The 15,457-nt window shown below is 39.1% G+C and overlaps 1 protein-coding gene across 2 annotated transcripts in view; it reads left to right on the top strand.

The window, feature by feature from the left end:
* The window catches only part of LOC122813471 (serine/threonine-protein kinase TNNI3K), a 2,121,983-nt gene that overhangs the window by 1,194,692 nt on the left and 911,834 nt on the right, over positions 1-15,457 (top strand). For both annotated transcript variants that reach the window (XM_044085806.1, XM_044085805.1), the window contains exon 18: positions 4,782-4,834. In XM_044085806.1, coding sequence (XP_043941741.1) covers positions 4,782-4,834 — 53 coding nt within the window. The remainder of the gene's footprint in view (positions 1-4,781; positions 4,835-15,457) is intronic.

The following is a 15,457-nucleotide window of genomic DNA, read 5'->3' as shown; positions in this document are numbered from 1 at the left end:
AAAGGGCCAATGTCTATACTGGAAGAATGTAAAATTCCTGTAATCACAACTGCACAGGTAAAAAACACACTCTCCAAAGCCAAGAACACAGCATCCATGGGAATTGAAAACATTCCAGGCTGTGTTCTACATGAACTACAGAATGAACTGGCACCCCACCTAAGTACCATGTTCAGTCATAGCCTCACCTCAGGCTTTGTGCCCACTGAATGGCACAGAGCAACGGTTATCCCGCTCCACAAAGGGGGATCTACCACAGACCCCAGGCATTACCACCCCATTAGCCTGACAAGCCTGGTCTGCAAGGTCATGGAATGTATCATTATGGAATTTATAAATAAAGACATTGGTAATCTCCAAACTCTGGACCCCACCCATTCAGGTTTGTAAATGGCAGATCATATCTCCTAAACCTGATAGACTTCTTTGAAGCAGTCACCAAAGCCGTAGATGAGGCAAGGTGATTCACACAGCCTATCTAGATCTCGCCAAGGCTTTTAACACCTTCCCTCACTCTGGAATTATAGATAAACTCACTAAACTATATATAAATCCGTATGTCACAAGATGGGTTACCAACTGACTCACTGAAAGAACCCACACTGTGAAAGTAGCAGACTCCAAATCTGACTTCAGACCAGTGACAAGTGGAGTACCACAGGGTTCAGTCCTGGGTCCTCTCCTGTTTGGTATCTACTTCTCTGAAGTACAGGCTAACGCAGAAAGTCTTACTAGTAAAATAGCAAAAACATGTCTTCTGCTTAAGTCAGGCGTTTGTCACAAAATAACAGACAACTTTCATAGCAGCCCCCTGCTCACACATCATAACATGGCAACTTCCCTTCCAGCTTCTGTTTGGAACTAGTTATTATATTCTTATAGAATGGTCGTTGATAGTACCCCTTTCATGAGTTCCAAATTGTTCTCAGTTTCTTAACAGAATCAGACCCTTTTAAGGCAATAGCTAATGTGGCACCCTTTTTACTCTGTTATACCCCCCACCAAGATCAGATTCAGTGAATAAAATAACCTGCATTAAAGAAGGCAACTGTCAAGTCTGCTGCCCTGTTATGGTTTAAAATTGCTTGAAATCTTGGAAGATTGAACTCCCAGTCCACACTTTACATTTGTACATTATTCATGTGAGCCACAGCATATTGGTTATGGGTTTTCAAAACTGTCTTCATCATTTCTTGGAACATGATTGGGTTTCTATAGTGTTTAAGTCTGACCCTTTCCACAACTTCTGCAACTGCAAGTCTTACCTCCTTCCTTTGATGGGATGACAGAGTCTCAGCCGTCCAGACCCTGAGATCATATTCCTTAACAGATTCATAATTATTTATTTAACATCATTTGTCCAATGGATAAAACAGTAAAAAATACACTTTCAGCAAACATAAAGCTTTTTTTGCAGAGGGGCAAGCCCCCTTGGCCCCACTGTGTGGGGGTAAGACCGCACATACACATCCCTTATTTATATATACCAACTCCATGGTTGCACAATTGAGATAGGGCCACTCCACATGTTGATTAAAAGTGGCTTTCAGTGATAAAGCTGTCACACTGTTATCAATTGGACAAACAGCATTCACTTGTAACATGCTGCCCCTCCTCATTTTGGGGACAAAATAACATTTGGAAAGCAACTAATATCTCTCCATATCTCTGAGGTTTTAAAACCTAATCAGTTGTCCTTCTCTCTAGCTCTGTTATCTAGTTTTTTGCACCATCCACTTTCAAATGGTTTTGACGCTCTTCCACATTGCAGACCTAGCTACTTCCTTTTTTCTCATGTGTATAAAATGGAACAAAAGGTCATGTTTGACAAATGCCTAAATATTGGTTCTGGCTTCTGTTAAAGTGGGCATTATCCATTATGTTTTCCTCATTCCTGCCACTGTCTTTGGACCCAGATTCTGCATGTCTTAAATTATTATTTCATATTGTAAGTGAGGTGATGTCTGTCTTACTGACATACTGGATTCTTTTTATGTCTGTTTCTGAAAAAGGCCAACCTAACTCGTCATTCTATGCACTATCCTTGTGAATCTCCATTCATATATTTCCACAGAGCAAGGAAGTGTTTTTATTTTTATTTTTTTTAGAGCTACTTTGTGTCCAAGTGTAGATATTAACTCAATACAGCATCTTGGTGTACCTAGGGAATAATAAAGACCACCTCAGTTATAGGATAGTCCCCTCTATTACCAAACACACATTCAGTTAAATTTTTTTTTTACTTCTGGGTTTGCTATGACACTGTTTACTAATGAGTCATTTACAAACATGATCATATTCCCAAAATTTCCCCTTATTTCGTATTGTAGCTTATTGACTACTAGTAATAGAAAATGACAAAGCCTTCTCTGCAACTTGGATGATCTTTCTATCCTAAGTGGTGCAGTCTCAGCTGAAAGTGTGGAATGTGATGCCTTCCTGGTAGAGTCAACTCACTGTATATGTTCTTCATTTAATGAACATTTCTTATCTGTGTTTCCTAGCTCATAACATTTTATTATCTTGTTTTTAGTTCCTTCCATGTAGATGTATCATGAGATTATTCTCTCTTTGTCTCTACAGATGTGACGGCCTTTCTTACACTGTTGGACTTCCCTTGGACTGAACTTTCCCAGCATTTGGAGTAGCTTAACTATTAGTATATATTTCTCAGCCATGTCTATCAGTTAATCTGCAGGCATGGGACTCCCTTTGACAAACCAGTGATTGATAGATAAGGGATGACACCTAAATCAATGATACATTTTCACTGTCTTCGTTGTTCAGGGTGCCAGAGCTTTCCTGGTTTTGACTATTTCCACTCCAAAGATTTGGGAATAGGCTGGTTTGTCTGGAATATGTCCACAATAGAAACATTTGTGCCCAAACCATAGCCATGACCCACCCCCACAAGGCTATCGCCTCCTTTAACTTAAAAATATTCATTGACTTATGCCAATTTCACATTTATTTGCATTCACCTCTTAAAATTAGTCTATTAACCTGTACTTGTCATTTTAAAATGAGGGTATTAACCTATACTTGTCATTTTAAAATGAGGGTATTAACCTATACTTGTCATTTTAAAATGAGGGTATTAACCTATACTTGTCATTTTAAAATGAGGGTATTAACCTATACTTGTCATTTTAAAATGAGGGTATTAACCTATACTTGTCATTTTAAAATGAGGGTATTAACCTATACTTGTCATTTTAAAATGAGGGTATTAATCTATGCTGGTTATCTTTCATGTTTTCTGTCAAAGGCTAGAAATAGGTATAGACATTATCAGAAAAGCTTATTTTTTGTAAGAATTATCTAGCTCTAATCACCTGCTTTTTGGTTTGTGACCTATGCTGAATGTGTCCACAGCTATCTGACAGAACTGACTTTTCTGTAGGTTCTAAATGGTCCTCTGCTACTCTTTCATATTCCTTATGAAAAAATGTGTTTTTTCTATGCAGCATCTGCAAGACAGCTGTGCAGGGTTTACATATTTTGATTACTCAACAGCTATTTTGGTTATTCAACTGCATATTTCAGTTTTGAGACATGATTACTCACAGCGGCCTCCCACAGGCCCAAGGACAAGTGTACTCCTAGACCCGACTGCTGCTCAACCAGCTACCATTCTCAGCTCTCGTCTCCACCTGAGCCAGCTGAACAGTTCAGCCCTACCTTCACACCATCCTTCAACTCTCCTAATTGAGTAAGGTAAGCAAGCCTAGCCTTATCTTTCCTTCCTCACCCCCTGCCAGCTCCAACAGCTGCTGGATCAACTAATGGAAATTTGGTTGCATGGCTTGTAGCCATGGCTTTATCCCTTTACTTCAAGGAGCTGACTAATTCTTGTTCTATTTTCACCCATCTCCTTATTTTTTGAAGAGCTTTGAAAGTCAAGCTGCCCACATATCTCTCAGAGTAGTGTCTAATTAAGAAAATGTTTAGTACTAATGTATAAGGGAGTTGTTTAGGTTTGGAACAACGAACTTGAATAATGAAATATAGTTGCATACATTGGTTTTCTGTTGATTCTGGTTTAATTACTGCATAAGTATGCCACTGTGAAAAATCTTCTATTACAAGACAGATAGGAAAGTGTTTGGGAACATTTAATACATGCCTGCATACAAGAAAGAGTTACACACTCAAAATAAAAATGTAACACTCCAAGCTTTTTTTATGTACTACACATTGCATCCTTTGTGGGTTTCTAGAGTGACAGTTCAAGTCACTTTCTTAGATCTTGCTAAAGACAAACAGTTCAAACTGTACTATAATCTTCTTTCAGAGGTTCCATCTGGCTGACCGCAGGCACTTCTTTGGTATCAAAGCAACAGTTCTAATGAATTTGTACCTTTGATTTTGTTTTCCTTTTTTTCTTTCAGCAGCCTTGAAATAAGGGATCCTATGATATTTGCTCATATAAAAAGTCAAGAGTTCTACACTATAGCCATACAAATTACAGTAGAAAGTGGATATTTACACTACTACAACAGATACAACGTGATATGATTGTAAAATGCCCATATAAAACAAATACCACCAGACTGATTTGCTGATAATGAATAAGTAATAGTTCTTTTCCAGAGTAATTAACACTTGTGCATATTTCTTTTGGTGGCTTCAATCAAATGCATGAAAAGAGAAGAAATAAAATGAAATAAAGAAAGCAGTCTCTGAGTTTCATTTTTGTGCTAGCATTTCTATGGTAGCATGTTCTTTACATGTTTTCTATCAGCTTGTGTAATCTCTTTCCTTGTTTCCTTTCCCCCCAGCCATAACATTCTGTTATATGAAGATGGACATGCTGTGGTAGCAGATTTTGGAGGTGAGCTGTTTTTTTTTTTTTTTATTGTTGTCACAACATAAATTAAATGCATTATTGGTCACATGGATTTTTGTTACATGCACTTGTTTCTCAGACATCGCAGGCATATTTTGTAGATGATTTAACAGCCCTTCCAATTCCCTGTAGGTGTGCAACCCATGTGTGAAATTCACATGTGTGAGAGAGTGTGTGTGTGTGTGTGTGTGTGTGTGTGTGTGTGTGTGTGTGTGTGTGTGTGTGTGTGTGTGTGTGTGTGTGTGTGTCCTGTGATCGGCTGGCTTAATATCCAGGATTTCTTTCTCTGCCTTATGCCTAGAATAAATGAACAAATACTGTCTGCTACCTTAAGTCCAGCTGTTAACGTTAAAGAAAATCATATTTGTTTTTTGGTAGAACACTTTAATGCCCATGTAAAGAACATGGGCTTACAACAGAATACTGATGTGCTTCTGTGAGTGCTATTTACTTCAATCTCCTCATACTTTTATAAAAATATTGAATTTTATCAAAATTTACTTTACACTGACTGGAGCGTGAAGTAGGTTGGAGTAGGCAGATTATGTATGATGAATTTTGGAAAAAAACACAATTGGTTCAGGAGGACTAGTGAAACAAAACTATAAGGCATTTTCCTGTTGTTGGTGAGTAGATAAAAAAAATTGTGATATACTGCAGTGAAATAGCTTGTGCAATGGCAGTTTGCGCTTTTTATTCCTCACAAAGATTTCATATTTCCAGCTATGCCTGTATTTTTATTTTCTTCTGTAGAAAGCTGAGCTGTCTGGTCCCCATAAATGACAGCAATTAGAATGAGCTTGTATAATCTACTAACTGCATTGGTAGTCATCATAGCTTTCTTTTAAGATTGGCTTCTGGAAAAGATTATTTCATTCATTAGATGTAGTGGTGGATTAAATGTAATTTTGGCATTAGGTTGTTTTCAAACCATTGCCCCGACACATGTTTTTAGGACGATGCATAAATGCATGTGGTCAAAGTTTTGCTAACCAATAATGACAAAATTACCCATATCAGAGCATCAGAGCATTTCAACCATAACTCATACAGTGTGTGTGTGTGTGTGTGTGTGTGTGTGTGTGTGTGTGTGTGTGTGTGTGTGTGTGTGTGCGTGCGTGTGTGCGCGTGTGTGTGTGTGTGTGTGTGTGTGTGTGTGTGTGCGTGCGTGCGTGTGTGTGTGTGTGTGTGTGTGTGTGTGTGTGTGTGTGTGTGTGTGTGTGTGTGTGTGTGTGTGTGTGTGTGTGTGTGTGTGTGTGTGTGTGTGTGTGTGTTTGTATTTGGTACATAAGTAGTGAGGTCGTTAGGTAGTGCAGCCATTGCTTTGTTTTCCTATAAGTCTTTCTATACAGAACCCACTCTGCCTTTTTTAATGCCTCTCCCCCTACCCTATCGTACATACCTACCACTCCGACCTTTCAATAAAATTTGACTAGTCCGCACCTGCCTAATCCGAGCGTATGTAACCCAGCCTTGTGCCTCTAAGCTGAATTCCACTACCAACTCATTAAAGTTCTTGAAATTTGGATTAGAATGAGGAGCCAGAAGCTGAGACTACACATGTATAGCTCTGTCCAAATAATATCTCTTGTTGGGCTGACCCACTGTCCTGCTGATGTCTGGGTGAAGTCAAATTGTCTTTGTCATGCCTCTCCCCCATTCCACCCTCCCAGACTGAGACATTCTAAAGCAATATCATGATCAATTGAGTTCTTGCTCATTCTGCCACCCATCAGCTTGATAAGTTGACTCAGCTGAAAAGCAGTGGTATAACAGAGTATATATGGGGGGACCAATCCCCCATAACAATAAGGAATGTTTGCCAAATTATCTGAAAGTCTTTTCTAACATGGCATTATTAAGAAAATCTTGTAGCTATACTAATTTGGAATGAGTAGAGGGGATAGGGAGGTCTCTCAGGAAGTAAACAATATGGGGTAGAATCATAACGTGAATTGCCTTAATCATGCCCATAATCATTTAGAAGCTGGAAAACTTGGGCACAAGTCTCCTCAACAAGGATACTAAGCCTGCAAAGTTAATCTCTATTGTGCCACAAACAGACGAACGTAAAGACCAAACCCAGGTATGTACGTTCATGCTATCACACCAGAGTTATTTAAGGGAAGTTCTGCCTCCTTTAACTTGAGAAAAAACATCTTTGACAGATTTCACTCTAAGCACAATACCAATCCAAACTGGCAAAAAGCATTCAGGATTTTATCAAGTATCTGTAAGCGATTTGTACTCATTAACAGAGCATCATCTGCAAACAGAAAAAAAAATTGACAAAACTATCTAGGGATGATTTGGTTTCCAAGCTCTTTCTTCCTTGATATGCTAACCCTTCTGTGACCAGTAGGAATAACCCAGCAGAGAAAATAAACAAAGAAAGTGGAAAAAGTGCCAAAAGTAAACTGATAACCAAAAGTAAGGCACTGGAAGGTTCACCAGAATAAAATCCACGGCTTTATTGATCGCACATGATATTAAAAAAAAAGTAAAGTACATCCAGAACGCATTAACTGTATCACCGCGTTTTTGTCACAAAAAACTTCTTCAGATGAGCATACCAACTTCTGAAACCCCTATATATACAGAAACATCCCCAATTAATCAATTAACAAACTGTTATACTTTTAAAAACACAGTGCAAAAAAATTATATACACAAACAAGGAAACACAATAAGTACAGAAGTGCATACAAAATCCATTTGTTGGTCAAGCAAGAATCTTGTAAAAAACATACATTATTTACAATTTGTAAAAACCTGTAAACAAAAAAATGATAAAAAATAAATATTTAAAAATATAAAACCCTTGTAAAACCACATTTAAAACACTGTGGTGTAGGTCATACAAAATGTTAAACAGCACCATCTGCTGGACAGTCACATAATTTAAAGTTTAGCTGACCTAAGCTTTAACCCAGCGGAGTTTAGACAACCCTGCCTAACACCACTGCCAATATATCCTAACCTAGATAGCCCACAATTCACTGATACTTTAAATGAGGAGGAAGGGTATAGCCTTCATACCCAATTTAAAAATCTGGAACCACGATTTTGTCGTTATAGGACCTGAAAAACAAAATCTACCTCCACATAATCAACTGCTTTTTTAGATATCAAGGAGGATGATCCCTGTTCTGTTTTGTGATCTGTGATTGTTATGAAGAAATGTAACCAGCTTACAGCATTAATCAGATACCTCCCAGCATTTAACAAAGCCATTCTGACCCCTTGTTATCAGATAGGTAACAGTTTGTCCAACCAGGCACCTAAAGTCTTTACAAATATTATGGTGTTAACGTCTATAAAAATGGGAAGAAAATCTCCTAAAGAAAGGATCCCCTCTTTCAATTTTGGGAGGACTGTGACAATCGCTTGATTAAGCTTGAGTTCAAAATCTGGACCTAAATATTCAGCAGTGTATTTGTTTGCTGAGATATCCTCCAGGACATTTGCTTTATGAGTGAGTAATAAACTCTTGTACTTATAACATGTCAATAAGTTTCAATGATAGACGATATTGTATGTATCTTGTTTTAATGACAGTATATGTGTATTATTATAGATGTCATATTTGTATTAATCAATGTATTTAAAATATATTGCAATATGATGTCAATTTTCACCTATGTATATGTACTTTCTGTTCGTTAATTTGTGGAGCTTTTCTTACGGGGTCTCGATTGAAAATAAATAAAATTATTCATTTGGACATTTTCAGTAAAGAAATAACAATAAATAAATAATTCCTCCCTCCCCATTTGTAAAACTCTGCTGGGAACCCATCAATTCCCAGAGCCTTATTAGGTGTAAGTTTTGTTATGGCCTTGGTCACCTTATCTGGACTGATAGACCGATTGAGAGCCATGGTCTCTTCAAAATTTAATGTACATTTGTGGACCACTAGAAAATTCCATGTTGGGATGTAGTCCCTTACTGCTTATCTGTATAGGAAATTGTAAAATGTAAGAAAAACTCTCTGAGGTTTTCCCCCTTATATGATCCTAGGAAGTTGCTAGGCTAATGGCCCTAGAGCCCTTACAAGCCTAGCCAAGTTCTGTCCTTGTTTCCACGCTCAGCACCTATTGCCTCTGTTCAAGACAGACAGAGGTGGCCCTCCCAGGGTGAATTTACAGTTACTCATCCAATCATCCAGACTGTGCTTGAAGAGGGCCAAAGGGGTGCTTTGCTTGACATGAATTGGGAGCCTGTTCTACAGGTGTGGTAACCTGTGGGAGGCAAATCCTTCCCTCCAGCAGATTCTATTAATGTCACATACCAGGTTAAGGTTTTTAGAGTGAGTAACCTGTTATCCGTTAGACTTATGGATATGCAGCATTTCCAATAAATCAGAGTCAGAGATTTCCTTATATGCAAGGCAGAGATTGCCTCTGAGTATTCTGGAAACAGAGTAAAGTGACAGTGATTTCAGCTGATCCACATAGAACAGATGCTGAAGACTTTGAATTTCTCCTTGTGGGGAACTTTTGTGGTCTCTCCAATTGGTGCAGGTACTGGAAAGGTATATACTGAAAGGGGAGTTGTACTCAATTATTGCTCTGATGAGGGAAGAGTACAGCAAGGTTATAACTTCCTTTTTTTTGGAGGCAATACCCTTATTTATGAGATGAGCAAAATAGAATGCCCTTCTTACCATTGTGGAGACATGGTGATCAAAGATAAGGTTGCTGTCAACCTGCTGCCCATGTCTCTCACCATTGAGTGCATGCTTAGGGTGTTTCTACTGATGTAGTAGTTAGCTTGAACATCACTCTTACCAAAAGGGATGATAATACATTTTTTACATTAATGTTAAGGCAGTGATTTTGGCACCAATCATTTGTTTGTCTAAGACCATCTTGTAGGATGTTGACATCATTTGAGAATTCTATGACCACTTCCAGTTTGCAGTCGTTAGTAAACTTTGTCAGTCACAGACCTTTAGTTTTTGTGTGTATTTCGGAGAAATAGATTGAGAACAGTAGAAGTCCCAGGGCTGATCCCTGTGGAACACCACTGGTTACAGGTCTGCTGTTAGAGGTAGATCCCCCTATTTTGACTGTATGGGTTCTATCTTTGAGCCAGTTAGCGACCCACCTAAAGATGTAAGGGTTGGTACCTAGCTGGATGAGTCTGTCAATAATGCCTGAGTAGGAAATAGTGTCAAAAGCCTTGGCCAGGTCCAGGTAGGCTGTATTTACAGTTTTCCCCTCGTCCAGGGCTCTGGTGACTGCCTCAAGACATCCACTATCTTTAACAAGCACAGTCTCTCTTTGACAAATCCAAACCGAGTAGGATCAAGTGTTTGAAGATTACCTATATATTTGTTGATAAGGTCCATGATGATTTGCTCCATGGCTTTGCAGATAAGGCTAGTCAGACTAATAGATCTGTAGTTCCTGGGGCCAGTGAAAGCACCACCTTTATGCAAGAGGATAACAGTAGCTATTTTCCATTCAGCGGGTGTGAAGCCGGTGCTTAGATTATGATTGAAAAGAGTACCCAATGGTGTTGCTAATTCTTGTTGAAGCCATGTAGGATGCAGCCTGGGATGTTATCAGGTCCCATAGATGCTGTGTTTTTGGCCTTAAAGAAGGCATTTATGACCTGCTCTCTAGAGATGTAAGGTGGGGACAGGTGGACGGAATGTCATGGGGTATGTGTGGTGGGGACAGGGGAGTGAAGTTTTCATGGAACCTGTCAGCTAACAGGTTTGCTATGTCCACAGGCTCAGGGCATGTGGTATCATTAACTACCAGTTTGGCATAAATCTGGGTCTTACCTTTTAAGCTAGGGATGTAACTAAAGAATGCCTTATGGTTGTCCTTAGTTGAGGACGCTCATTTGAATTTGTAGTTTGCTTTGGTAGACTTCACAAGAAGTCTTATTTGCTTGTTTAAGCTGAGGAGGGAGTGTTTCCAGTTTAGGGCACACTACCTTTTACCTTTGGACACCAATTTCTTCCTCTTATTGTAAAGGCTGTTAATGACAGTTGTCCACCAAGCAGGTTTGCTTTTCCTTGAAGAGCTTGTTTTGGTCCTATGAGGTACGGCCATGTTAATGCAGTTATACAGGTGTTTATAAAAAGCAATCGTGTAGGACTCTGCATAATTGCCAGTTCCATCTGAGGGAGGAGGTGCAGTGAAGCTATTTATACCATCCCTTAGAAGGATATAATCTTCTTTGTAGAAGTTTTTTAGTTTAGTAGCTGCTGGGGAGGGGGTCCAGTGTGATAGTAAGTCCGAAAGAGACTGATATATGGTCAGATCTGACAAGGGAAGACCTCACAAGGGGGTGCTACAGCACCCCCCCCCCATATTGTGTGTTTTAAGTGTTAGAGTTGGTTTAGTATGTATGTGTTTTGGAGGTCTATGGTGTTTAGGTAGATTTTTTTGTGAGTGCCTCCACATTTGTTGGTCTATGTGCATGCTGTGTGTCATGAGTAGGAGTTTTGATAGGTGGACTGACAACCCGCTGTGTATTGCTATCTATTGTGCAAGAGAGCTGTGATTCCAAATTAATAATGTGAGTGCATCTCTCACAAATGGTACAAGAATGATTTAGAAGTAGGCGGTTGTCAGTTTACATCAGGCAGTTTCTACACTGCCTCAGTAGACCCATGTCAACCAGACTGGTAGGAGAAAATGAAGGAACCTGACCATTCATGGTCCTAGTAATAATCTTGGTCTGGCTGTAACAGTCGAAGAGAGAATACAGCAGGGGAAGGTATTAGTAGGTTTAGATGAGAAGTGCTCTGGCTTAGGTAATATTTGCGAGGCTAGAGAGCAGGTGTCTGTAACCAGCAATCCCTCTGGACAGTAATGCACAATACTGCGCGATGCAGAAACAGGTGCAAACAAGCACAAACCGGTTCAAACACAGGCTTTTTAAGCCTGATTGAATTAATACCTGGCATTTTCTGTGGGACTTCTGCCCCTGATAGACTATATCATAATGTTCATCCAAAACCACATTAAAGCATTGAAGCTGCTGATAAATATGCTGAATTTAGAAAGCGTTATCATGTCTCGCCATTCTTTAAAGAAAGCATCAAATAAGTCTCTATTATCAGAATTAGAAGCATAAATGTTCTCAGTTGGGCACAATTCTCTGACTGTCCCCTCTCAAATTAACGGTCACCCTCTGCTGATCACCTTGACTTTGTTCATTAACACATCAAGTGATTTATGAAACAAAAGAATAACATCCCTTTTTCCTCCTACAGGCTTATGATTTTTATCACTATGGGGTAGTATTTTGGCTTACATTTATTTACTTCATGTACCTTAAGCTTAGTGTCTTGTGGACTAACAATCTGTGCACCCTCCCACTTCACCATTTGGATGATTCTTGTACCTTGTATAGGGTGAGAGCTGCCCCCCCACATTCCAATAAATGAGTTTAACACTTTGACCGGCTGGTCCTCTTCACTGCCTTAATTTACTGGGTAGAAGCAGCCCCAGAATAGAAAATATGTTCCAGGAAAAGAAAGTTCCTGTTTGGCAGAACCATGGTGACTGTTTGAAAAAGTAATAGACCCCAACATATAATGACCCCACCACCTTCCTTCCTGTCCTAAGCATAAAAAAAATAGGTAAAATGTGCCACAATGACAGAACATCCCAGAAAAAAAGTAGCACATTAGAAAGACATGGTTAAGATAACGCAAGGAAACAGAAAAAAATAAGGGATTTAAAACTTGACTCCATGTCTTTCTTAGGTGGTGGAAGTTTTGATCATTGTCCAAGACAATCAAAATGAGTCCTTCAGGCATAATTTGTGATTTTCTGACAAATCATTGGGATGATATGAGGATTGATGTCACTAAACAGTGATATATATGTGTGTTTCAGACTTCATATCCTTCAATAAATGCAAGCTAAGACAAATCCTGTAAATTTTTCAACTTATAAGAGCAATATTTAAAATCCATCCCAATTTTTGGGCCTTTGTCCTCCCATTCTGTCAGGCTTTGTCCAAATTTTCTGCACCAAGATGTTGAGGGGTATGCTGTGGGAAACTAGAGGGGAAGGTGAAAGGGGAACTTTAACTTCAACAGTAATTCATTCAGAAGCAGTACAGTTGTAAAGAAAGCTTACTCAAAAATTTAAAGTAATACTATGTCCGCTTATTATACAGTTATGCTAGTGTTGATGTTGAGTAACCTCTCTCATTTTAAATTGCCTATGGAAATTCCTCATACTCTCATCTCATCTGATTTACTGCTGGAAATTAGTAGAGCAAACTGGAAGCTCTCCCCCAGACATAAAGTGTGAGTTATTCTACAAAAGGAAGGAAACAAGCTAGTTTTCATGTTATTCATTTCGATCACAACTTGCTGTCACCTTTACATTTATGCAAGCTTTATGTGTATGTGTGTACAGATTTACTTGTCTGTTGTAAAAAGTTGCTTGCTTTGCTCTTTATCTTAAGTGGTGCTACAGTCTCCGCAGTGAAAGTCTTGAGCTTATAGCAAATTCTCTGAATTTTCCCCTTGCGTTTATTGTTCTTTATCCTGAAAAAAAATGTTGCTCTGCACTTTTAGCATATGCGGTGTGCAGTTTTGTGCCTATAGCCTCAGCAGTGAGAATGCTGGACTTATAGAAAATTCTCTGCATTATTTAAACTGTGGAGTAGCTTTCAGAGTAAATATCCACTTTTAATCAGTATCTAACTGTTTAATGCAGCATTGGCAATGTTGCGGTTTTGCTAAAGGGTTCTCTCTCCATTAGTTTCATATCACATCAACTGTGTTAAATTGCTGTTTTATATATTTATTTATTTATTGCATTTATCTGCATTTTAAGACTGTATAGTACATGTTTTCCAGTGTCCTTGCTGCCAGATTATTTGCTTGACAATATTCCTAAACCCCATATACCTCCTAGACACTCGACCCACATCAACTATCCTCAGCAAACTGAAAAGCCCTCTACCAAAATAACAGGCAACACCACTCATACAGTCACAGCCCATACAGCCACAACTATAAAGCCCATAAGGTGAGACAATACACTGCCCAATGCTCTAGTCATTGGAGACAGTAGGCTGAACAAGGAGAAAATCATGACCAGTAAACTTTCAGGGTCCAGGATCCGGCAAACAACTCAAACACTCAGATTGTTGAACCACAAGTACTAGTATAACTCAGTCATAGTTCATGTGGGTGTAAATGACGTGAGATGTTCCCTCGCTGGACTATATGAAGAAAGACATTATAGGGCTCTTGGACCATGTGTCCCAGGCTAGTATGAGCTTAGCACTGAGCAGCATTCTACTGTCACCAAGGATAATACCACTATATGAACAGAAGTCATGGCTGGTCTGCACCTGTCCCCATTAAGCTTTTGAATATTGTCTAAAACACAGTTCTCTCTCCCATTGTGCCTTTATTAGTCGATGTCAGATTGACAAACCATCCAAGTTAACCAAATCAACCCAATAGAATCTAAAGGTGTTGCTGTTCAATGCAAGGAGCCTAAACAAGAAACTCCTTTCCCTCCAAGCTGTCCTCCTTTTGGAGAATGCAGACATCTGTGCAATTACCAACACACATTTTAAAGTCACAGAGGCCTCCCCAGAAGTGCAGAGATATATTGCCTTCCACATAATTATGCCAGCTATTGTACAGGCAAGAGCTGAAGGTGGAGATGCCTCAATCTACATCAAAAACAAACATACCTCAAGGTTGTTCAAACAAGATGACATGCTTGAGCTTCTCCATGTCCAAATTACCATAGGATGAGTCTCATATATGTTTGCAAGCTATAGATCATGACCTGTGACCCATGAAACTCGTTGTTCTGACTTAGACCTACTGGAAACACCATTCCGCCCAATACCATTTTCATTGGGGACTCTAACTACCTGCCATGGACTGGGAATCCTACACACACCAAAAGCTTGCAGGCCTGAAGATTCCTGGACTTTGTAAACACAAACACCCTGGACCAGTTAGTCCATTCGGTGGATTTGGTGCTCACAAATGTAGGAGAATGCTGCCCTCCCCACCCCCATTATATTGTCCTCTATGGTAAGATCAGACCATAAAGCTGTATTTTTCAAAATAAAAATGAATGCTGGGAACCCAGCAAACCCAGTAACAGTTAAGAAATACTCTAAGCCCAGAACAAACTAAAAAAAAACAAACTACCATATTGGAAACTAAACATAAATAAATTGTACAACAAAAGTAAAAATATCCATACCTAAACTTAGGAAGTGCAATGCCCAGCAGAATAAATACTCATGATGTCTCATCAAACTAAACAAACAATTAAAAGAGCAAATTAAGTCTGCCAAAGCCATTTTTGAGGTAAAGATTGACATCCAGGCCAAGGACAACCGCACTGCTTTCTTTAGCTATGTCCAAAACCTCAAAAGCAGTACACAACAGTTCACTGAAATGATTCTTAATGGAGCCACTTACACAGAGCTGGAAGATATAGTAAATCTGCTGGCTGCAAATTCAGCTCCAGTTTTACACCTCTTTCTCTCCAGCCACCTCCAAGTAATACCATCTAACATAACCCACTCAACTATCGCTAGCAATCAGGTCCTAAATACACTGTCTAAGGCTAAGAACACCACATCAAT

The sequence above is a fragment of the Protopterus annectens genome, chromosome 10.part0, assembly GCF_019279795.1.
Source record: "Protopterus annectens isolate FY-2018-M chromosome 10.part0, PAN1.0, whole genome shotgun sequence".
In the NCBI taxonomy this organism is placed as follows: Eukaryota; Metazoa; Chordata; order Ceratodontiformes; family Protopteridae; genus Protopterus; species Protopterus annectens.
This window is presented reverse-complemented; position numbering and strand designations above follow the sequence as displayed.